The sequence below is a fragment of the Equus caballus genome, chromosome 14 (genome assembly GCF_041296265.1).
Source record: "Equus caballus isolate H_3958 breed thoroughbred chromosome 14, TB-T2T, whole genome shotgun sequence".
NCBI lineage: Eukaryota > Metazoa > Chordata > Mammalia > Perissodactyla > Equidae > Equus > Equus caballus.
The window spans coordinates 17,067,013-17,090,372 of NC_091697.1; the positions used below are offsets into that span (position 1 = coordinate 17,067,013).

The 23,360-nt window shown below is 38.3% G+C and overlaps 1 protein-coding gene across 1 annotated transcript; it reads left to right on the forward strand.

Annotated features, from left to right (window-relative positions):
• The first annotated feature begins 257 nt into the window (after positions 1 to 257).
• OR2T68 (olfactory receptor family 2 subfamily T member 68) lies at positions 258 to 1,199 on the forward strand. The gene has a single exon (NM_001391250.1). It carries the CDS (start codon positions 258 to 260, stop codon positions 1,197 to 1,199), a length of 942 nt encoding a protein of 313 aa, NP_001378179.1.
• Positions 1,200 to 23,360: the final 22,161 nt, after the last annotated feature.

Consider the following 23,360-nt stretch of genomic DNA (forward strand, 5'->3'; position numbering starts at 1 on the left):
CACTTTAGCAAGAAATAGCTTAAAATTTGCTTCTCATCTATGTGCAGAAAGTCCTAGAAGTTAAAACAACAACAACCTCCATCTTTGTTAGAGATCCTTTTTCTTAATGAGGGCTTGTCTATTATTCTAAACCACGTACCATTTAAAGAGGGCAACACATTGGGCAAAGTTGTAATGCTCTCAGTATTGTGTCCCTAAACTTAAGCCTTCTGCTTCCAGATCCCAGCCCTCCCTCCAGCACTCCATCTGCAGGATCAATGGCCTGGGTGGGAAACCAGACTCTCATCTCCCAGTTCATCCTCTTAGGCCTCTTCACCCACTCACCGCTCCACCTCTTCCTCTTTTCCGTCATCGTGATCATATTTCTGGTGGCCCTCTCTGGCAACGGGCTCATGATCCTCCTCATCAATGTCAACTCTCGCCTACACAGCCCCATGTACTTCTTCCTCAGCTGGCTGTCACTCATGGACCTCATGCTCATCTCCACTATTGTGCCACGGATGGCTGTTGACTTCCTTGTGGGCCATGGCTCCATCTCCTTCACAGGCTGTGGGCTCCAGATTCTCTTCTTCCTCACCCTCCTGGGGGATGAGTGCTTCCTGCTGGCCTTCATGGCCTATGACCGCTATGTGGCCATCAGCAAACCACTGAGGTACTCAATGGTCATGAGCCGCCGCGTCTGCTGGCTCATGGTATCTGGGTCCTGGCTCTTTGGCTTGGTAGATGGGCTCATCCAGGCCATCTTCACCCTCCGCTTCCCCTTCTGTGGCTCCCAGGAGATTGACCACTTCTTCTGTGAGGTTCCCGCCGTGCTCAAGCTGGCCTGTGCCGACACCTCCATCTATGAGACCATGATCTATGTCTGCTGCATCCTCATGCTGCTCCTGCCCTTTTCTGTCATCTCTGCTTCCTACCTGAGGATCCTGATGGTTGTGCTCCGCATGAGTTCTGCTGAAGGTCGTCAGAAGGCCTTTGCTACCTGCTCTTCCCACATGGTGGTGGTCTCCCTCTTCTATGGGGCTGCCATAATCACCTACATGCAGCCCCAGGCCTACCACTCCTCCAAGCAGGACAAAGTGGTCTCTGCCTTCTATACCATGATCACCCCTATGCTCAACCCACTCATCTACAGCTTGAGGAACAAGGAAGTGACTGGGGCACTCAGGAAACTCCTCGGTAGGTGTTCCTATGGTGGGTAGAAGGGCTAGGTTGTCACTGGCACCTGCAGATGTGGGTTCTGGGGCCCAGGAACCTGGACTAGGCAACCATAGTTTGATTGGAAGAGAAACAAATAGACCTACTGAAAATAAGGTCATTCTCTAACCAGAGTTAATCAGATTAACACATCAATTCAATCTCGCATGTCCATGCTGAGTGTTTGCAATGTGGAAGGATGGCTAGGCCTATAGGGTTCAAAAGACCAGAAGATACAGAGCCTATATCCCACAGAGTCAGGAGGTGCTAGCTCTCAGCTATGTCCCTCTCTAGGAATTGCCCATGGCTAAGGAGAGGTACCTTGTCCAAGGTCATGTTTCTCCTTGCGGGGCTGCTTAAATCCCATTACTGGTCAAAGAAAAGTATAAAAGCATGGCCTCATTGCCTCAGTTTGACCCTGAAGGGCCATCTCAGCTCCAGAGCTCCCTATAGGATCATCTTCGACATCACAGGCATCCCATTTTGCTTGCTTAACTTGCTTCAGTGCAAGGAAGCACAGTGCAAGGAAGTGTGGCAGGAAGCACTGGGAAAGGCAAAGGGGAGGAGACGGAGATGTGCACAGCAGGATGCCAGACAGAAGAAAGGCTTTTACACGTGCTCAATCTCTCCATGGTGTCATCTAAGATGCCTCTCAGATCTCCATCTCCATCCTGACCCTGGGGACAGCCCTCAGAAACCCCTTCTTGGAGTTCTCTGCCCCAAGAGCTTTGAGTTCTGAGAACTTTCTGCTTCTCTGAGGTTTGTTCTGTCCTACATCTCAACTCTGACCAGAGTGGGAAGTACTGAGAAGTGATGTAAGCTGAGCGGAAGGGTGTTCTCACAGTTGAAGGAGTGTTGTTCTTGAGCACTGGTGCAACCTCGCAGGAGTGAGGGTGTGAGTAGGTTCTTCAGAAGAGAAAGAGACATATGGGAAGAGTTAGGTGGAACCTAGCAGAAACCTTTTTACTCCTCCTGCCTTCCGTATATTTCCACTGAAGAAAGGAGATCACAAAATAACAAGATAAAACTTTGATAGAATCATTCATTCTCAAGACTTGATTTAAATCAAAAGACTTGAAGTGTGATGATAATCTGAATAGCCCGTGTTCAAGAGAAGCAAATGTTATGGAAATAAACTTCATATCTAACTTATAGACATTACTTACATCCTCCTAGTTTCCTTTTAGAGTGTTTACTGGTGCTTCTAAGGCCAGGACTAGGACATATGGGAACATGTAACACAGAGGTGAGTCTTGGCAACAGGAACCCTAAGCATGCCTGGAGTCGATTTCTAGAGCTTGGAGAAGACTGTGATTCAGACTAGCTAACGCTACACGAAGCATAGTTTCAGGTTCAGCCTGCACTTGAAAATCATGGAGATTCTTGCATGAGCCATTGTCCAAATGGGCTTGCATATGTTTGCATATCGCTCATGTCCTTTTCCTCATCTGATGTTGCATCTGGGATGATAATGTCCTAGTTAATCAGAAAGTTTTACTCCCTTTAAACACCTCACTAAAGTTATCACATCCCAAGCAGAAGAGAAATCACTCTTGATTTATCCTGAGTGGTGCTTTTGCAAGAATGTGACAATTAAGATTTGTGTTTCTCATGGAAAACTGTATTTAATTGTGAACTTGTTTAGATATTCATCAGCCTTTACACCAGAAGAGTTCCTCCTGTCGTGGCTTCTGTGACATGGTGTGAGAGTTGGGCTAAGTCTCTTCCCTTTGCCTCTCCTATCATCTTGAATCTCTCCAGGCCACAGCCCAACTCTGTGATGGGCCTAGGGTTGGTGGCATGGAGTGGGGATAAAGGGAATCAGGGAGGATTCCTGGGGAGTAGAGGCATCTAGTCTCATTGTTTGACCCTGGTAGAAAGGGGAGGGTAGAAATGCCCATGGTGGGGCTGGGGGAGTTGAGGGATGATTTTTTACAGATGAGGACATCTGAATTCTGAATCAAGATGGTGCAGTACATTCATGCATCATAAACCTCTCTACTCAAAACATTTAGCAATAATGGATAAAATATAAAAAGAGAAAACAAAGAAGATGCAACTGCTTTCAAATACAAGATAAGAAAATCTGTGGAATAGAAACAATAGAGAAATGCCAAATGGTGAGCAGGGCTGAAACTACAGGCTTTGAAACTCCCAGGGGGGCAACAGTTCAGTCATGCAGGGTGAAGGTCCCTACAAGAGTCGCTGAAAGATGAGGAACGGGAGCCAGAGGCTGAGGAAGGCCTCCATATCCTAACCCGAAAAGAAATTGAAAGACCTACTGCCAAGTGCCCCTGGGGCCCTGGTTCTGGTGAGCTGCAGGGCTGGGGAGGCTCATGGAGCCCAGTGCCCAGCCACTTAGCTCTGCCACAGTGTCGACATCAAGTGGGCAGCCACAGTGAATTCTCACTCTAAAACTGCTTCAAGATTTGGTGCCCAGAAACCTGGAAAGAAGCAATCACCAACCAGAGCAGAGCATGGAGGTGGGCACACGTTTTTGCACAGGGACATGCACAAGAGAAACAAAAAATGATAATAATAGAATGAGAAATCCAAATCTCCCCTTCAAAAGGAGCCTGAAAACAAACAAACAAGTAACTAAAACATAACCCAAGTCAACACTATAATTCACTCAAGACGAAATTCGTACTAGTGTAGAAGAATTAGACAAAGAATTTAAGATAGTATTTTGAACGTGTATGAAGAGGCAAGTGAAGCTGTAACTTTCACCAAAGTAGAATACCAAATAGTAAAGCAAAAATAGTCAGAATTAACCAGGAATGGTGACTGTGAAAAATAACCAATGAAAATTATGTGGGATAAAAATAGTGCATCAAAATTTAAAAGTGACATAGATTGGAGGTAGGTGAAGAGAAAACTGGTTAACTGAAAGCTGGTACCAAGGCACTCACTCAGAATTAAGCATAAAGAAGCACAGATTATCAACATTTGAAGAATCCGTTCAGAAACCCAGAATATAGACTGAGAGGTTTCAAATTAACCTAAGATGAGTTCTAGAAGAAGGCAATGGGGGGAATGAATGTTGGAGAAGTGACATTTGAAGAGGAAATTGCTGAGTATTGCAGAAAGACCTGAGTTCTCATGATGAAATGCTCTCTGAATTGTGAGCAAGATCAACAAAGAGAAACCCTCTCAGATATACTGTAGTGAGACTGCAGACCTCAAGATTAAAGAAAGAATCCTAAATGCAACCAGAAAAAGACAGAAGGGTCAATAGTAAGTGATTGACAGTCAGCTTCCTCACATTCCTCATCATGACAGTCAAGAGCAAAAGATAGTGGAGCGGTAGCTACAGAGAGCTACAGGGAAAACATTTACCTGGAAGTTGCATTTCGTCACGTTGTCATTTAAAAAAGAAAAAAAATGGACATTTTCAGGCTAATAAAAACAGAGGGGGTGTTTACTGCCCACAGACTCCCACTGAAACAGCTATTGAATGATGTTTTTCAGCGAGAAGGAAGTGGAACACTGAGGGAAGGTTACAAGATACTAGAGGGAGCTCAGTTATTGCTAAAATATATCTGAAAGTGTAATTAGTTACTGATTTTTAAAAACTCAACAACTAATTTTTTGTGTTTAAAGAAAGCATAAAACTAAATCCTCAAATAACAATAGCAACTTGTGGCATGATCAGGAAGAAGACAAAAGTGCTGATGTAAGTTGAGAGTCATAGGAGATGCTCCTGATGGCCCACCCGTGGGCTCTGGGCCTTCACTGTTCCACTGCACAACATCAGCTCTTACTGCAAACACCCGTGCCTCCGTGCCTGAGTGCTTTCTCTGGCTGAGTGTGGGTTCAGCTGCCCGCAGGAAGGGCCAGGGGTGCTGGGGAGTTGAGGCCCCTGAGAGCAGCCTTCAACTCATCCACCTGACAGTTGGTGGAGAAATGTCCCAGCTTCCTTGCCCCTGGTTTTGGGTCTGTGAACACCTTGCAGACATGCTGTGCACCCTCTCTGAGGTCCTCACAGGATTGGGCCTCAGCTGTCCAGAGTGGTAACCCTGGATTGTCCTCATTCCTTTCTGTCTAACGTCTCCAGGTGCCTTCTGGGATCACCTCCAAAATACATTACATGACTTGAATCCTAGTCCAAGGTAGGCCAACCTAAGACAAATGGTGATGGTTGGGATGCATAGGACTCTCTTATTTTCTATTGATCTCAATAACCTAGTAGATTATATGAAAAGAATTGGGAGAAAAATGTAGAAAGAAGAGAAAAACTGAAAATGAAAAATTTTAAATTAATTTTGAAAAGAAGGAGGCCTTTTTCACAGTCAAGGGAGAGAGAAAAGTTTGGAAAGAAGCATATTGTACATGAATCTGGGCACTTTCCTAGGATATACAAGTGATAATGAGGTTGAGGAGGAAGGAGAAGACTGATGAATTCTGGCATTTCATACCTTGACTCCCAGAGGCCAACCTCATCTTTGATAGGTCCCTGTCAAGTTCCCCAAACAACAGGATAAGGCTGCAGGCGTCAGGACCCCACTGCAGGCGAGACCGGCATTCGTCACCACTGTCTTTTTTAGATTCAGCTATGAATTGATTCATCAGATGAACTTGATGTTGAATGAGACAATCCCTTTTTAGCCGGATCTCATCCAATGGAAGTAGGAATGAACAGAACATGGCAGCACAACCCTGGTATCGTCTATGGCAACTTGAGACTTCAGAGCAAGGAGAGGTAGTCAAGAAGCTGTTTACTCATTTCCTAAGGAAAGTGGGCAAAGTGCAGGGCACAGCACATCAGCGTGATTCTTCTTGAGCAGGAGTCTTGAGCTCTTTCCTCATGTTGCTGTCTCACAAGACATAGATAAGAATTGTGAGACAGCCATGGGGACCCTCTAATTGAGATAATAGACAGCATCATCCCTTCCCCAGCTCAGTGCTTCTCAAACTTTTCCAGGGCAAAATAACCACCTGTCAGGTAGTCATCAATAATGCGGATTCCAGGTTCCTACTTCCAGGGATGAGAAGTCAGCAGGGCTGGGTGTATCAGTGTTGAAGATGAAGCTGTGAGAAACGTTTGCTGTGATTCTGAATCACAGACAGAATGACTCTTGTTCTGTCCTTCACCGTCTCTGGCTTCCTGCAGGTAGCTGGTGCCTCTCCATCCTTAGGGAGCTTTCCAACATCTGCAGGAATAACTCTCCTTACCCGAAAAGACCTCTCCCTTTCCCTCTGCTAAACTGGGTCCCTTCCCTTCATTCAAACCTAGGAATTCTAATGTGATTAATGTTCTTTTTTTTGCATTTCTCTTTACCAAATTTAACTCATTCTGGAACCCATTTTTAAAATTTTTAATGAGGTATAATTTACACATAAAACGAACATATCTTAAGCTGTAAACCTTTAACAAGTATTTTGTTAAAATAAGTTTTAAATAAATGCATACATCCACGTGACCACACCCAAATGAAGATAAAGAACATCACCATCACCTCCTTCCTATTTCCAGGCAACCCCCCACCCCAACCCCAGGGCACCCACTGTGTCATTGGAAATAGGAATGAACACAAGGTGAGTAGCACAACCCTGGCATCATCTGCTCCAACCTGCCACATATGTTGTCACCACTGCTGTTGTCATAACTAAATTTTGCCTATTCTTCAACTACCTATAACTGGAGTTATGCGGTATATACCGTTTTGTTCTGGTTTCTTTCACCAGCATGTTTTTGAGATTTATCCATGCTGTTGTGTGATTCCTTCTTGCTGTTGAACAATATCCCACTGTGTGTTATACCAAAACTTCTTTATTCATTTCCTTGTTACTGGATGTTGGAATGTTTACAGTTTTTAGCCACTATGACGAAGGCTGCTAGCATCATTCTTGCATATGACTTTTGGGAGCACATACATTCAATACTCTTTGATATATAACTGGGAATGGAATTACTGGGTCTTAGCATGTGTTTGTATTAGAAAATGCCAAACTTTTTTCCACAGTGGTTTCACTGTTTCACATTCCCGCCACTAATAAACGAGAGTTGCACTTGCTCCGTATTCTTGCAAACAGTTGATATAATTTAGCCTTTTAAATTTTAGCTGTTGTATTGAGTGTGTAGTAGTATTTCATCATGGTTTAAATTGCATTCTTCTGAACCTGTTTTCTAATGCTGTAGTGCACATTTTCATATGCCAGTCAGCCCTCTGGATATCTTCTTTTCTTTTAAAGCTGTATTGAGATATAATTGACATGAAATAAACTGCACATCTTTAAAGTGTACAATTTGATGGTTTAACATAAGCGTATATTTGCAAAACCTTCAAGACAATGGAAAACAACAATCAAGATAATGAACATATCCATCATGCCCTAGTTTTCTCATGCCCTTGGTAATTCTTCTCGCCTTCCCCTTGTCTATCCCCCAACAACCATAGGTAACCAGTCATCTGCTTTCTGTCATTATAAATTTGTTTGCATTTTCTAGAGCTTTATATAAATACAATCATACAATAGGAACTCTTTTTCTTGGGAGGAGTCATCTGGCTTCTTGCATAAATATTGACATCTGGCCATGAGGGTGTATGTACCAATAGTTCATTCCATTTGTTGCTGTGTAGTATACCACATATGGATACACCACAATTTGTTTATCCAGTCACCAAATGTTAGTGGACATTTGAGCTGTTTCCAGTCTGGGGCTATTAGAAATAAAGCTTCTATGAACATTTGTGTACAAGGTAGAATATATACTTTTGTTTCCTAAGGTAAATACCTAGGAGCTGAATGTCTGAGTCAGATGGTAGGTGTTTGTTTAACTTCTTAAGAAACTGCAAAACTATTTTCCAAAGTGGTTTTACCATATTACATTTCAATCAGCAATGAGTGAGATTTTTAGCTGACTCGCATCCTCTTCAACATGTGGCATGGCCAGTCTTTTTGGTATTACCCATGCTAAGTGTGTAGTATCATCTCATTGTTGTTTAAAATTGCATTTCTTAATGACTAATGATGTTGAACATGTTTTCATATGCTTACTTTACATCCATATATCTTCTTTGAAGAAGTGTCTGTTCAAATATTTTGTCTGTTTTTTTAATGCAAGTATAACTTTATTCTAGATAGGCAACAATTCTTTTTTTTTTCCGGTTATTTTATTGAGATCATAGTGATTTATAACATTGTGTAATTTCAAGTGTATTTTATTATTTATCAATTTCTGAGTACACTTCATCGTACTCACCCCCAGTAGTCTAACTTTTGTCCATCACCATACATATGTGCCCCTTTTGCCACTCCCCAACCCCCTTCCCCTCTGTTAACCACTAATCTGTTCTCTTTATCCTTGTATTTGTTATCTTCCATGTATCAGTGAAATCATGCAGTATTTGTCTTTCTCTGTCTGGCTTATTTCACTTACATCATACCCTCAAAGTCCATCCATGTTGTTGCAAATGGGACTATTTTGTCTTTTTTATGGCTCAGTAGTATTCCATTATACATATATACCACATCTTCTTTATCCATTCCTCTATAGAGGGGCACTTGGTTTGCTTCCGTATCTTGGGTATTGTGAATAATGCTGCAATGAACATAAGGGTGCACAAATCTCTTTGGATCATTGATTTCAAGTTCTTTGGATAAATACGCAGTAGTGGGATGGCTGAGTCATATGGTATTTCTACTTTTAATTTTTTGAGGAATCTCCATACTGTTTTCCATAGTGGCTGCACCAGTTTGCATTCCCACCAGCAGTGTATGAGGGTTCCCTTTTCTCCACACCCTCTCCAACATTTGTTGTTTTTTGTCTTGGTAATTATAGCCATTCTGAGTGGTGTAAGATGATATCTCATTATAGTTTTGATTTACATTTCTCTAATAATTAGTGATGTTGAACATTGACTCATGTGTCTGTTGGCCATCTGTATATCTTCTTTGGAAAAATGTCTGTTCATATTCTCTTCCCATTTTTTGATCAGGTTGTTTGTCTTTTTGTTGTTGAGTTGTGTGAGTTCTTTATATATTTTGGAGATCAACTGCTTGTCGGATATATGAACTGCAAATATTTTCTCCTAGTTCGTGGGCTGTCTTTTTGTTTTATTCATGGTTTCCTTTGCTTTACAGAAGGTTTTTAGTCTGATGTAGTCCCATTTGTTAACTTTTTCTTTTGTTTCCCTTACCCAAGTAGACATGGTATTTGAAAAGATGCTGCTAAGACCAATGTCAAATAATGTACTGCCTGTATTTTCTTCTAGGAGTTTTATGGTTTCAGGTCTTACATTCAAGTCTTTAATCCATTTTGAGTTATTTTTTGTGTATAGTGCAAGATAATGGTCTACTTTCATTCTTTTCATGTGACTGTTCAGTTTTCCCAACACCATTTTCTTTCTCCATTGTATGTTCTTGGCTCCCTTGTTGAAGATTAGCTGTCTATAGATGTGTGGTTTTATTTCTGAGCTTTCAATTCTGTCCCATTTTCCACACGTCTGCTTTTGTGCCAGTACCATGCTGTTTTGATTACTATAGCTTTGTAGTACATTTTGAAGTCAAGAATTGTGATGCCTCCAGCTTTGTTCTTTTTTCTCAGGATTGCTTTGGCTATTCAGGGTCTTTTGTTGTTTCATATCAATTTTAGGATTCTTTGTTCTATTTCTGTGAAGATGTCATTGGGATTCTGATTGGGATTGCATTAAATCTATAGATTGCTTTAGGTAGTGTGGACATTTTAACTATGTTTATCTTTCTGATCCATGAGCATGGAATATCTTTCCATTTCTTTATGTCCTCTTCAATTTCTTTCAATAATGTCTTATAGTTTTCAGTGTGCAGGTCTTTCACCTCTTTGGTTAAGTTTATTCCTGGATACTTTTATTCTTTTTGTTGTTATTGTAAATAGGATTATATTCTTGACTTCTCTTTCTGCTAGTTCCTTGTTAGTGTATAGAAAGACAAATGAGTTTTTAAAATTGATTTTGCACCCTGCAACTTTGCTGTAGTTGTCGATTATTTCTACTAGTTTTCTGATGGATTCTTTAGGGTTTTCTATATATAGAATCTTGTCATCAGCAAACAGCCAGAGTTTCATTTCTTAATTTCCAATTTGGATTCATTTTATTTCTTTTTCTTGCCCAATTGCTCTGGTCCAAAACCTCCAGTACTATGTTGATTTTTCTTGTTCATTAAGGTGGGCCTGTATTGCTAAGAATTTGCCTGTTAGGACTGCTTCTGCTGCATCTCATATGAGTTGGCATGATATATTTTCAATTTCATTTCTCTTCAGATATTTTTTCATTTCTCCTTTAATTTCCTCATTGATCCATTAGTTGTTCAGTAGCATGTTGTTCAGTCTCCACATATTTGACAATTTCTCAGCTTTTTTCTTGTAGTTGACTTCTAGTTTCACAGTGTTGTGGTTGGAAAAGATGGTTGATATGATTTCAATCTTCTTAAATTTATTGAGGCTTACCTTATTTCCCAACATATGGTCTGTCTTTGAGAATGCTCCATGAGCACTTGAGAAGAACGTGTATTATGTTGTTTTGGCATGGGATGTTCTATATATATCTAAGTCCATCTGATCAAGTGTTTCATTTAAATCTCCTCTTTTCTGGTTGACTTTTTATCTGGATTGTCTGTCCATTGATGTGAATGCAGTGTTGAGATCTCCTACTATTATTGTGTTGCTGTTAATTTCTCCCTTTAGGTCTATTAATAGTTGTTTTATGTACTTTGAGCCCCTGTGTTAGATGCATATACATTAATGTGTTATGTGGTCTTGGTGGAACACCCCTTTAATCATTATATACTGCCCCTCTTTGTCTCTCATTGTCTTTTTAAACTTGAAATCTGCTTTGCTTGATATAAGTATGGCAACACCTGCTTTCTTTTGTTTGCCATTAGCTTAGAGTATCATCTTCCATCCCTTCACTCTGATCCTGTGTTTGTCTTTAGAGCTGAGATGTGTTTCCTGGAGGCAGCATCTTGTTGGGTCTTGTTTTTGAATCATCCAGCTACTCTGTGTCTTTTGACTGGAGAATTCAACCCATTTATGTTATTATTAATAAATGAGGGCTTAATACTGCCATTTTGTCGCTTGTTTTCTGGTTGTTCTATGTTTCCATTGTTTCTCTTCCTTTGTATTTCTGACTGCCATTTCATTGCGGTGGTTTTCTCTCTTTTTGTGGATTGTGGCTTTGCTCTGATTTTCTTAGTGGTCACCATGAGGTTTGTATAAAAGATCTCATAGAGGAAATAGTCCATTTTCTCATAGTCTCTTATCTCCATTAACCTAACCAGTTTCCATCCCTTTCCTCTCCCCTTCTGTTCTTGCTGTTATAAATTGTTCTGTTTGTAATGTTGTGTATTTGTGACTAAATTGAAGTGTTTATCATTACTTTTGATGCTTTCTTTCCCTCTCTCTTTTAAGTTGTGATTGAGTATTTGTCTCCCTGATCTGGTAGAGACCTGAAGTTTTCTGATTATGTTTGTCTATTTATCTCCTTGCTCAAAGCTTTATAGACCTTTGCTTTTTTGTTTCCAGTATGAGGGTGTCTTTAATTATCTCTTGTAGGTGAGATCTAGTAGTGATGAACTCCCTGAGCTTTTGTTTGTGCAGAAAGATTTTATTTCTTCATTGTATCTGAAGGAAAGTTTTGCTGGATAAAGTATTCTTGGCTGAAAGTTTTTATCTTTCAGTATTTTGAATATATCATTCCACTCTCTCATAGCCTGTAGAGTTTCTGCTGAGAAATCTGCTGAAAGCCTCATAGGGTTTCCTTTTTTTTTTTATTGAGTTATTGATAGGTTACAATCTTGTGAAATTTCAATTGTACATTAATGTTTGTCAGTCATGTTGTAGGTGCACCACTTCACCCTTTGTGCCCACCCCCCACCCCACCTTTCCCCTGGTATCCACTAAACTGTTCTTAGTCCATAATTTTAAATTCCTCATATGAGTGGAGTCATACACAGATTATCTTTCTCTCGCTGGCTTATTTCACTTAACATAATTCTCTCAAGGTCCATCCATGTTATTGCAAATGGAATGATTTTGTTCTGTTTTGCAGCTGAGTAGTATTCCATTGTATATATGTACCACATCTTCTTTATCCATTTGTCTGTTGCTGGACACTTAGGTTGCTTCCACGTCTTGGCTATTGTAAACAGTGCTGCAATAAACATTGGGGTGCATAGGACTTTTGGGATTGCTGACTTCAAGCTCTTTGGATAAATACCCAGTAGTGGGATAGCTGGATCGTATGGTAGTTCTATTTTTAATTTTTTGAGGAATCTCCATACTGTTTTCCATAGTGGCTGCACCAGTTTGCATTCCCACCAGCAGTGTATGAGGGTTCCTTTTTCTCCACAACCTCTCCAACATTTGTTGCTATTAGTTTTAGATATTTTTGTCATTCTAACGGGTGTAAGGTGATATCTTAGTGTAGTTTTGATTTGCATTTCCCTGATGATCAGCGATGATGAGCATCTTTACATGTGCCTATTGGCCATCAGTATATCTTCTTTGGAGAAATGTCTGTTCATGTCTCCAGCCCATTTTTTGATTGGGTTGTTTGATGTTTTGCTGTTGAGTTGCAAGAGTTCTTTATATATTATGGATATTAAGCCTTTGTCAGATATATGACTTGCAAATATTTTTTCCCAGTTAGTGGGTTGTTTTTTTGTTTCAATCCTGTTTTCATTTGCCTTGAAGAAGCTCTTTAATCTGATGAAGTCCCATTTGTTTATTCTTTCTCTTGTTTCCCTTCTCTGAGAAGGCATGGTGTCCGAAAAGATCCTTTTAATACTGATGTCAAAGAGTGTACTGCCTACGTTTTCTTCCAGAAGCCTTATGGTTTCAGGTCTCACCTTTAGGTCTTTGATCCATTTTGAGTTTATTTTGGTGAACGGTGAAAAAGAATGGTCAATTTTCATTCTTTTACATGTGGCTTTCCAGTTTTCCCAGCACCATTTGTTGAAAAGACTTTCCTCATAGGGTTTCCTTTGTAGACTATTCTTTTCTGCCTTTCTGCCCTTAATATTTTTTCTTTTTCATTGACTTTTGCCAGTTTTACTATTATATGCCTTGGAGAAGATCTTTTAGCATTGATGTAATTAGGTGTTCTATTAGCTTTGTGTGTTTGTAAATCTGAGTCCTTCCCCAGGTTTGGGAATTCTCAGCTATTATTTCTTGGAACAAGCTCTCTGCTCCTTTCTCCTTCTCTTTGCCCTCTTGAATACCTATAATCCTAATGTTGCCTTTCCTAATTGAGTCAGATATTTCTTGAAGAATTCCCTTCATTTTTTAAAAATCTTAATATTGTCTCCTCCACCTGTAGAATTTCTATATTTTATCCTCCAAATCACTAATTTTTTTTCTCCATAAAATCAGCTCTGTTCCTTAAGGCTTCTAGATTATTTTTTATTTCATTGTGTTTTTCATATCCAGAATTTCTGCCTGATTTTTTTTATAGTTTCAACCTCTTTGGTAAAGAGTTTTGTTTTATTCCTGAGCTCATTGAATTTTCTGTGTTATCTTGTAAATTGTTGAATTTCTTTATGATAGCTATTTTGAATTCTCTGTCATTTAGGTTGTAAATTTCTGTGCCTACAGGATTGGTTTCTGGAGAATTGTCATTTTCCTGCTAGTCTGAATTGTTGCTGCAGTTTCTCATGGTGTTTGATGAACTAATATTTTATCTGAGAATTTGTGGTAGTATTAGGTTGCAGATTCCACCTGATACCTCTAGGGGGAAGCAGAAGCAGAGCTTCTGGCCCTACCCGCTCTGTGAGAAGCTGTGGGGTACTATGGGTGATTGTGCTGGCCTTGGGAGTGTTCAGGTTCCTGTGTGGGATGTGGTTGGTGGGTTGGGCTTCCTTGTCAGACTGAGCTAGGGCCACTCCTTTGGGCTACAGGGCATGGTGAGCTTCCTCTTGCTCCTGGGAAAGCAGCTGCTAGCAGGGCTAAGGGCTGCTGCTGCCTCCTCCTACAGTCACTCTGGGACACTTCCCCACTTTTGGTGCCCAGTGGCACTATAGGCACTTGCACAGGCCTGGAATGTGCCAGCCCCAGCCTGCAAATCGCTGTGGTCTCTGCTTGTGGTCCTGCTGGGCTGCTGTGCTTGTTGGGTGAGGCTTCTTCTCCAGGACCAAGCTAGGGCCACTCCCTTGGGTCATAGGGGCATGGTGGGCTTCCACTCACACCAGGAAAGTGATCACGAGTGGGCTAAGGGCTGCTGCCACCTCTTCGTACAGTCGCCCCAGTGCGTGTTCTCACTTTTGGGGTGCTTTTGCCAGGTGGGAAAGCACTTGTGTGCATGCACAGGGCTACCAGGGTGGAGCAGGGAGTGCTCACCTATCTCCACCAATTTCCAGAGGGCCAGTCTATCCACCTCAGGTGTACCACTACGTGTATTTCTCATTCATCCCGTTGTGCTGTGTGGGCTTCCTCTGTTGGCTAGTGAATGTCCATTGAGTTGCAGTTCAAAAGTGGGAGAGACAAAGAGAATAACTCACTCTTCCATGTTGCTGATATCACTCCTCTATTTTTACTTGGGTTCTTTGTCTTCTAATTATTGATGTATAAAAGTTGTTTGTATATTCTAGATACAAGTCCTTCACCAGATGTATGTTTTTGCAAATATATTCTCTCAGTCTTTGGTTTGCATTTTCATTTTCATAAGTTTCTTTTGAAGAGCGAAAGTTTTTAATTTAATGAAGTCCAACCTATTGATCATTTCTGTTTGTAGTTCATGCTTGTTGTGTTGTATTTAAGAATCCGCTATATCAAAGGTCAAAGAAACTTAATTTTTGCTTTCTTCTAGAAATTTTATAGTTTTGTCTCTTAAATTTAGGTTTAGTACCCATATGGAATTCATTTTTCTATGTGGTATGAGGTAAAGGATGAGATTAATTTTTTTCCTGAGAGTTCTTTCAGAAAATCATGAATGGGTGTTGAATTTTATCAAATGCTTTTTCTGCACCAGTTGATATGATCATATAATTTTTCTTCTTTAGCCTGTTGACATGGTGGGTTACATTGGTTGATTTTCAAATACTGAACCAGGCTTTCATCCTTCAAATATACCTTAGTTGATCATGGTCTTTTTATATATTGCTGAATTCTGTTTGTGAACATTATGTTAAGAATTTTTGGATGTATATTCATGAGGGATATTGGTCTTCAGTTTTCCTTTTTGTACTGTGATTGTCTGGGTTTAGTATTAAGGTAATAATGGCTTCATAGAATGAGTTGAAAAGTGTTCTCTATTCTGTTTTCTGAAAGTAGTTTTGTAGAATTGGTGTTATTCTTTAAACTTTGATGGATTTCTCCGGTGAAACCATCTAGGTCTGGAGATTTCTTTTTCGGGAGGTTTTTAAGTACAAATTTAATTTCCTTCATAGTTATAGTGTTCTTCAAGTTATTTCACATTGAGTGTGTTGTGGTAGCTTGTGCTTTTCAAAGAATTGGTCCATTTCATTAAAGTTTCAAACTTATGGATATAGAGTTATCTGTATCTGCTTTAGCTGTGTCCCACAAATTTTGATGCCATATTTTAATTTTCATTCATGGTAATATTTTTTTGAGGACAACTGAAAGGCATTTTTCTGGGCTCCTGATTCTAGATGGACATGTATTTAAATATATTTCATGTTTTAAAAAATTATTTTATTGACCTCATATTTGCTTATAGTATTGTGAAAATTTCTGGTGTACATTATTATATTTCAGTTTCTGTATAGACTGCAAATGTTCATACTGAAAAGTCTAGTTTTTATCTGTCATCATACATATGTGCCCCTTTACCTCTTTTGCCCTCCCCCAACTCCTTCCCCTCTGGTAATCACTAATCTGTTCTCCTTATCTATGTGTTTATCTTCCACAAATGAATGAAATCATATGGTATTTGTCTTTCTCTGTCTGACTTACTCTGCTTAGCATAGTATCCTCAAGGTACATCCATGTTGTGGCAAATGGCATCATTTTGCCTCTTTTTTTAATGGCTGAGCAATATTCCATTGTGTGTATATGTATATATACATATCTCTAAATCATATATCCAAATATATGTATACATACACCCCACGTCTTCTTTATCCGTTTATCCTTTGATGGGCACTTGGGTTGCTTCCATATCTTGGCTATTGTGAATAATGCTGTGATAAACATAGGGATGCATAAATCTCTTTGAATTGTTGATTTCATTTTCTTTGGATAAATACCCAGTAGTGGGATAGCTGGATCATTTGGTGTTTCTGTTTTTAATTTTTTTTTAAAGATTTTATTTTTTTCCTTTTTCTCCCCAAAGCTGCCCGGTACATAGTTGTGTATTTTTAGTTGTGGGTCCTTCTAGTTGTGGCATGTGGGATGCCGCCTCAGCGTGGCCATGTCCGCGCCCAGGATTCGAACTGATGAAACACTGGGCCACCTGCAGTGGAGTGCACAAACTTAACCACTCGGCCATGGGGCCGGCCCCTCTGTTTTTAATTTTTTAAGAAATCTCCAAACTGCTTTCCATAGTGGCTGCCCCAGTTTGCATTCCTACCACACCCTCTCCAACATTTATTTCTTGTCTTGGTGATTATAGCCATTCTATAATTGGGTGTAAGGAGATATCTCATTGTAGTTTTGATTTGCATTTCCCTAATAATTAGTGATGTTGAGCATCTTTTCCTGTGCCTGTTGGCCATCTGTATATCTTCTTTGGAAAATGTCTGTTTGTTCATTTCCTCTGCCCATTTTTTGACCAAGTTATTCATTTTGTAGTTGTTGAATTGTATGAGTTCTTTATATATTTTGGAAATTAACCTCTTTTTGGATATATGATTTGCAAATATATTTTTAATATCCTTGAGACTTCCTCTTAGATCCATAAATTATTTAGAAGTGTGTTGTTTAGTCAAAGCATTTAGAGATATTCCTCTTGTCTTTTTATTATTGTTTTCTACTTTAATTCCATTGTGGTTAGAGAACATATCCTGTGTGATTTCACTTATACATTATTTGAGCTTTGTTTTATGGCCTAGGATATGGTTCATCTTGGCATTTGTTCCATGGATATTTGAAAAGATTGTGAATTCTGCTGTTGTTTTAGGTGGAGTATTCTCTAAACGTCAATTAGATCCTGTTCATTGATAGTGTTGTTGAATTCTTTTATATCATTGCTGATTTTCGGTTTAATTGTTCTAGAACTTGTTGAAAGAGGGATGTTGAAGTCTCTTACTCTAGTTGAGGACTTGTCCATTTCTCCTTTTAGTTCTATCAGTTTTTACTTCACGTATTTTATAGCTTTCTTGTTTGGTGCATACACATTTAGGATTGCCATGCCTTCTTGGTGAATTGACTTTCTAATTATGTTTTAATGTTTCTCTCTGTCCTGGTAATTTTCTTCCCTGAAGTCTACTCTATCTGATATTAACATAGTACCTCCTGCTTTTCTTTGAATTAATGTTCTCATAATATGTATTTTTTCATCTGTGCCATAAAGGATTAACCTTGCCCAAAGAGAGGCTTTGTGTTTGCCCTGAGCTCCTGGGAGGTACTCTCTAAGACCTTGAAATATCCTGTCCGATAAGAGTGTCTTTGTTTACCTGGGGGCCTCGTGCCATGCCAGATAATCTATGCTAATAATGCGATTTATAGTGGAGGCTTTGGGCCACACTAGATAAGCCATGCTAACAATATGAGGGGCCTTGGGTCACAGGTATCAGCTCAACTTTTGAAGGTCTAGAGACTAAGGTCAGCCATTCAGGTGTTCAACCATGTCTACATGACCTGAGTCTCAGTGAAAACTCTGGACATAAGGGTTCAAGCGAGCTTCTGGTTGGCAATGTGCCATGTGCATTGTCACATATCATTGCTGAGGGAAGTAAACATTGTGTGCACAACTTCACTGGAGAAGACAACTAACAACTCCATGCTTGAAACTCTCTTGACTCTGCCCTATGTGCCTCTTCTCTCTGCTGATTTAATCTGTATCCTCCTGCTGTAATAAAACCATAACCAGAGTATAATGGCTTTACTGAGTGCTGTGACTTATTGCTGAAAATTATCGAACCTATGGATAGTGTTGGGGACTTCAAAACTTACAGTTGGTGTCAGAAGTAAGAGCAGTCTTGAGAACTCTCAAACTTTGTACCATCCTTTTAATTTCAGTCTACCTATGATATATTTACATTTGAAGTGAAGTTCTTATAGACAGCAATAGTTGGGTCATGGTTTCTAATCACCTCTACCAATCTCTGTCTTTTATTTGGTGCATTTAGACCATTTATATCTAATACAATTATTTATATTTTAAAACTTAATTCTGATATTTTATTTTTAATTTTGTTTGTTCCCTATTTTTAATTTCTGGTTCCTTTTCCATGCTTCCTGTGGATTACGTGAACATTTTCAAAGAATTTTATTTTGATTTACCTATACTGTTTTTGAGTGTATTTCTTTGCATAGTTTTTTTAGCAGCTCTTCTAGATATTACATAATATAAATACATAGCTTATAAAATTCTACTGATGTTGACATTTTATCAGTTTTAGTAAGCATAGACAATTTACCTTCCTTTAGGTCCCTTTACTCACCTGATGTATAATATAATTGTCTTAAATATGTCCTATATTTATTGAGAACCACATTAGACAATATAATAACTTTTTCTCTATCTGTCGAACATAATTTAGAAAACTCAAGAGGACAAAGTCTACTATATTTGTCATATTTTCACTATTTCTGTATTCTTTTTCCATAAGATTTCTTATTTTATCATTTTCCTTCTGTTCAGAGAACTCCTTCTAGTTATTCTTTTAGAGCAGGTTTTCAAGGAACAAATACTTAATTTTCTTTCATCTGAGAATGTCTTTCTTTGCTGATTCTTCCCTGAAAGTTATTTTCACCCAGTATCAAATTCTGGGTTGACAGTTCTTTTATTTCAGCACTTGAATAATATTGTGACACTTCCTTCTGAGTTCTATGGTTTCTGGTGGAAAATCTGCTGTCATTTGTATTGTTTTTTCCCTATAGATAGTGTGTCATTACTCACTACTTTTGAGAAATTTTCTTTGTCATTAGTTTTCAGAAGACTGGCCACAGTGCTTTGCCACGGATGTTTTGGAGTTTATCCTTTTATCCTGCTGAGACTTCATACAGATCTTGAAGCTGTAGGTCTGTTTTCTGTGTGTGTGCCACATTTGGTGAGTTTTCAGCCATTATTTCTTTACATACTTTTTCAGCCCCACCTTTTTCACCTCTCTTTCTGGAACACTGATGACATCAGTGTTAGCCCTTTTGGTATACTTCTATATGTCAGTCTCAGAGCCATGAGGCTGTATTCATCTTTTTTTAATTCAATTTTTTGTTTTGTTCAAATTAGGTAATTCCTCTTATTCTATCTTCAAGTTCAGTAATGATTTCTTCTTTCCTCTCCATTTTCCGGAGTACAACCACTGAGTTTTTAAATTTCAGCTATTTTTAGTTCTAAAATTTACATTTGTTTCCTCATTATACCTTCTTTCTTTTTTTTTTTTGCTGAGGCATTCTATTTTTCATTTATTTCAAATGTATTTGTAATTGTGTATGAATCATTTTTATGATGGCTGCTTTAAGATCTTTGTTAAATAATTCTGATATTTCTGTCCTTTTGATGTAAGCATCTGTTGCTTTCTTCCTTTAGTTTGAGTTCTTCCTGGTTCTTCATATGATGAGTGATATTTGATCAAAGCTTGGAAATTTTGGGTATTGTAAGGCTGTGGCACTTATTTAAATCTTATGTTTTAGTAGGCATCCTCTGACACTGTTCCACTGGATAAAAGGGGGCACCACCTCATTAGTGCCAGGCGGGTGTGGAAGTCCAGGTTCTCCACTCACCCAGGTTTGCTGTTAAGATTTTATGTATGTCCTTTTGATGTATTGACACTTTTGTAATTGTGAGATGAATCTTTGTCTCTGGTAACACTTCTTTTTTAATACCTTTGTAATATTGGTATAGTTTCACCAGATTTCTTATGATTAGTGTTTGCAAGGTATTTCTTTTTCTATATTTTTACCATCTTATCCATTCTTTGGTTTCTTTTTTTTTTAAAGATTGGCACCTGAGCTAGCAACTGTTGCCAATCTTTTTTTTTCCTGCTTTTTCTCCCCAAATTCCCCCAGTACATAGTTGTATATCTTAGTTGTGGATCCCTCTAGTTGTAGCATGTGGGACACTGCCTCAACGTGGTCTGATGAGTGGTGCCATGTCCACGCCCAGGATCTGAACCAGTGAAACTCTGGGCCGCTGCAGTAGAGCATGCAAATTTAACTGCTCTGCCAGGGGGCCAGCCCTATTCTTTAGTTTTAAAGTGAGTTGTTTATAAAAAGTAGCATATCATAGGCTCATTTTATTTTTTAAACCTTTCTGGCAATCTCTTCTGTTTAATTGAAGCATTTAGTCTATTTATATTTTCCTTGTTGCTAGTGTTCTGGTTGGATTTAAATCTACCATTTTGCTCTTTGCTTTCTAAGAAGAACTTTTTATAAATTGTTTCTTCTATTTACATTCTTTTGGATTAATCAAAATTGGTATTCCATTTTATCTCCTCTACTGTTTTTTTTAAATACCACCTTGTCTCACTTTTATTTTTTTGTGGCTGTTTTAGGATTTATGCTATGCATCCTCTACTTACAACAGCCCACTTTGATTTAGTATTGTAACAATTCATGTATAACATAGAAAATTTACAACATTAAAAATCCACTTATGGTGCTTTTTGGGTATTGTGCTATTGTCGTATACTAATTTCTACATTTGTTTAAATTCCCAATACATTTTTAGTATTTTTGTTTTAAGCAGGCAGTGGTATTTTAACCTATTTAAGGAAGAATAGTCTTTTACATTTATTTACATATTTACAGTTTTGGGTGTTTTTCATTCCTTGTGCTTTCATCTTGTATCATTTCCCTGAAATTAGCCTGAAAAACTTCCTTTAACAAGTCTTGTTGTTAAAGTCTGCTGGAAATTAATTCTCTAGCTTTTGTTTTTCTGAAAGTGTTCTTATTTTGCCTTCTTTCTTGAATAATAACTTGTTGTTTATAATATTCTAGATTGACAGCTTTTTACTTTCAGTACTTTAAATATCTTTCCATTTGTTTCTTATGTCTGTTGTTTCTGATGTGAAGTCAGCTGAATATTGCAATGGAGATCTTTAATTGTAATGCATCTTGTTTCCTTTGGCTACTTTTAAGATTTTCTCTATCTTTTTTCCCCAGAAACTTGATAATGATGTACATAAGTGTGGTTTTCTTTTTAATCATTTAGCTTTAATCATTTGTTGATCTTTTTAATCAATCATTTAATCACTCAGGTTCCCTGAGATTGTTTGATCTATGGGTTGGGGTATATCTACAACTTTGGAAACATTTAGACCAATACCTTATCAAGGATTTCTTTTCTATCCTTTCTTTTTCTTTTTGAAAATCCTCCTTTTCTCTTTCTAGACTCCTTAGACACATTTGTTAGATGGTTTCATATTTTCCCACAGTCTCTGATATGGTTATGTTTTTCATTCATTTGTTTTTGTGTGCCTTAGTTTAAGACTTTCTATTGACCAGTCTTATAGTTCAGGGGTCAGCAAAGTATGGCCCAGTGGAGAAGTATCTGCTTCACTGACTGTCTTTTATAAATAAAAATCTTACTGGAACAAAGCCACACTCATTCATTTACACATTGCCTTAGGCTGCTTTGTGCTAAAGCGACAGAACTGAGTAATTGTGACAGAGATCATATGGCTCGCAAAGCCTAAAACACTTACTATCTGGTCCTTTACAGTATGAGTTTGCCAACTACCATTCTAATTCACTGATTTTTTTCCTTCTGCTATGTCCAAGATTCTCTGAATCTTGTCTAATGATTTCTCCATTTCAGATGTTATATTTTTCATGTCTAGAATTTCAATTTCACGCCTTCTTAGGGCTTCCATTTCTATGTCAGTTCACCCATTCTAATATTCTTACCTATATAAATAGCAATTTATATTAAGTTGATGATCTCTTGAGTTTGACCTCATACTAAAAGCCCTACAATTTTACTCCCCCTCCATGTTTTATGTTTTTGATATATTTTTTAATTTGCTTACCCCTTGATATCACATCAGACTTATAGATGATTTTAGGACTTCTGTCTTTTGACCTTCATACTAGCTGTATGGATAGTTGATCCACTACATTTTCTCTATATTTGCCTTTACTAGTGGTATTTTCTTCTTTGATAATTTTCTTACTCCTATATGTGACATTTTATTTTCCACTTAAAGAAGTCTCTTTAACATTTCTTGTAGGGCTGGCTTAGTGGTGATGAACTCTTTTAATTTTTGCATGTCTGGGCCAATTTTTAACTCTTGTTCTGCTTGAATCCAGTTTTTTTCATTCATTTTGCAAATTATTACGCAGTTCAGTTTTATAATCTTAAAGTTATTTAGAAACCTGTACTCGTCAAATATCCTTTCTATGAATCTCCTTGAAGATCAAGTGTTTTTGCAGGAACACTTTCGAAAAGCATCAGAGTAAAACATAACCATAAATGACAAAAGATTTAAAGTGCCATGTATTAGAGATGTGATAACAGCTCGTTATAATGGAATTGACAAGGAAATTTTATTATTTCTCTAACATATAAAATTTTAAGATAATAACTGGAATTATGGTTTATAACATTGTACCAGGTCCTATCAGATATCCAGGAATTTTACACAATTTCTGGAGTACTTATGACATGTATGTATAAAGACACAATATAACAAAGGCTTGATACTGCTTCTTATTTGACAATGCTTCCCATGTAACTCAACTCATCAAATAAGCCTGATTAGTTTAGCATATCCCTTTTTATAGGGAGAGAGAACACATTCTTTGAGATGTTCCAGGGACCATCTGGAAAATTTCAAAGTTAGTTCAAGGCCAAAAAGACTCCATTTTAAATTTGATTTTTGGGAGGTTTGTCAAAAATATCAAAAAAGTTTAAAACACTTGGTCAAATAGGATCATGGGTCACTGTGAAAAAATACTTAGTTATCCATTTAATCATTGTGACAATTAAAGATTTCTCTGACAGACATAGAATGTTGCATAGTTCTGAGCTAAACTTAGCTCTTTCAATAGAGAGGACTCAGTTTTCTTAAGTAATCAAAGACTTGATTTAAAAAACCCATGGAACGTAAGTGATTATTTTGACAAG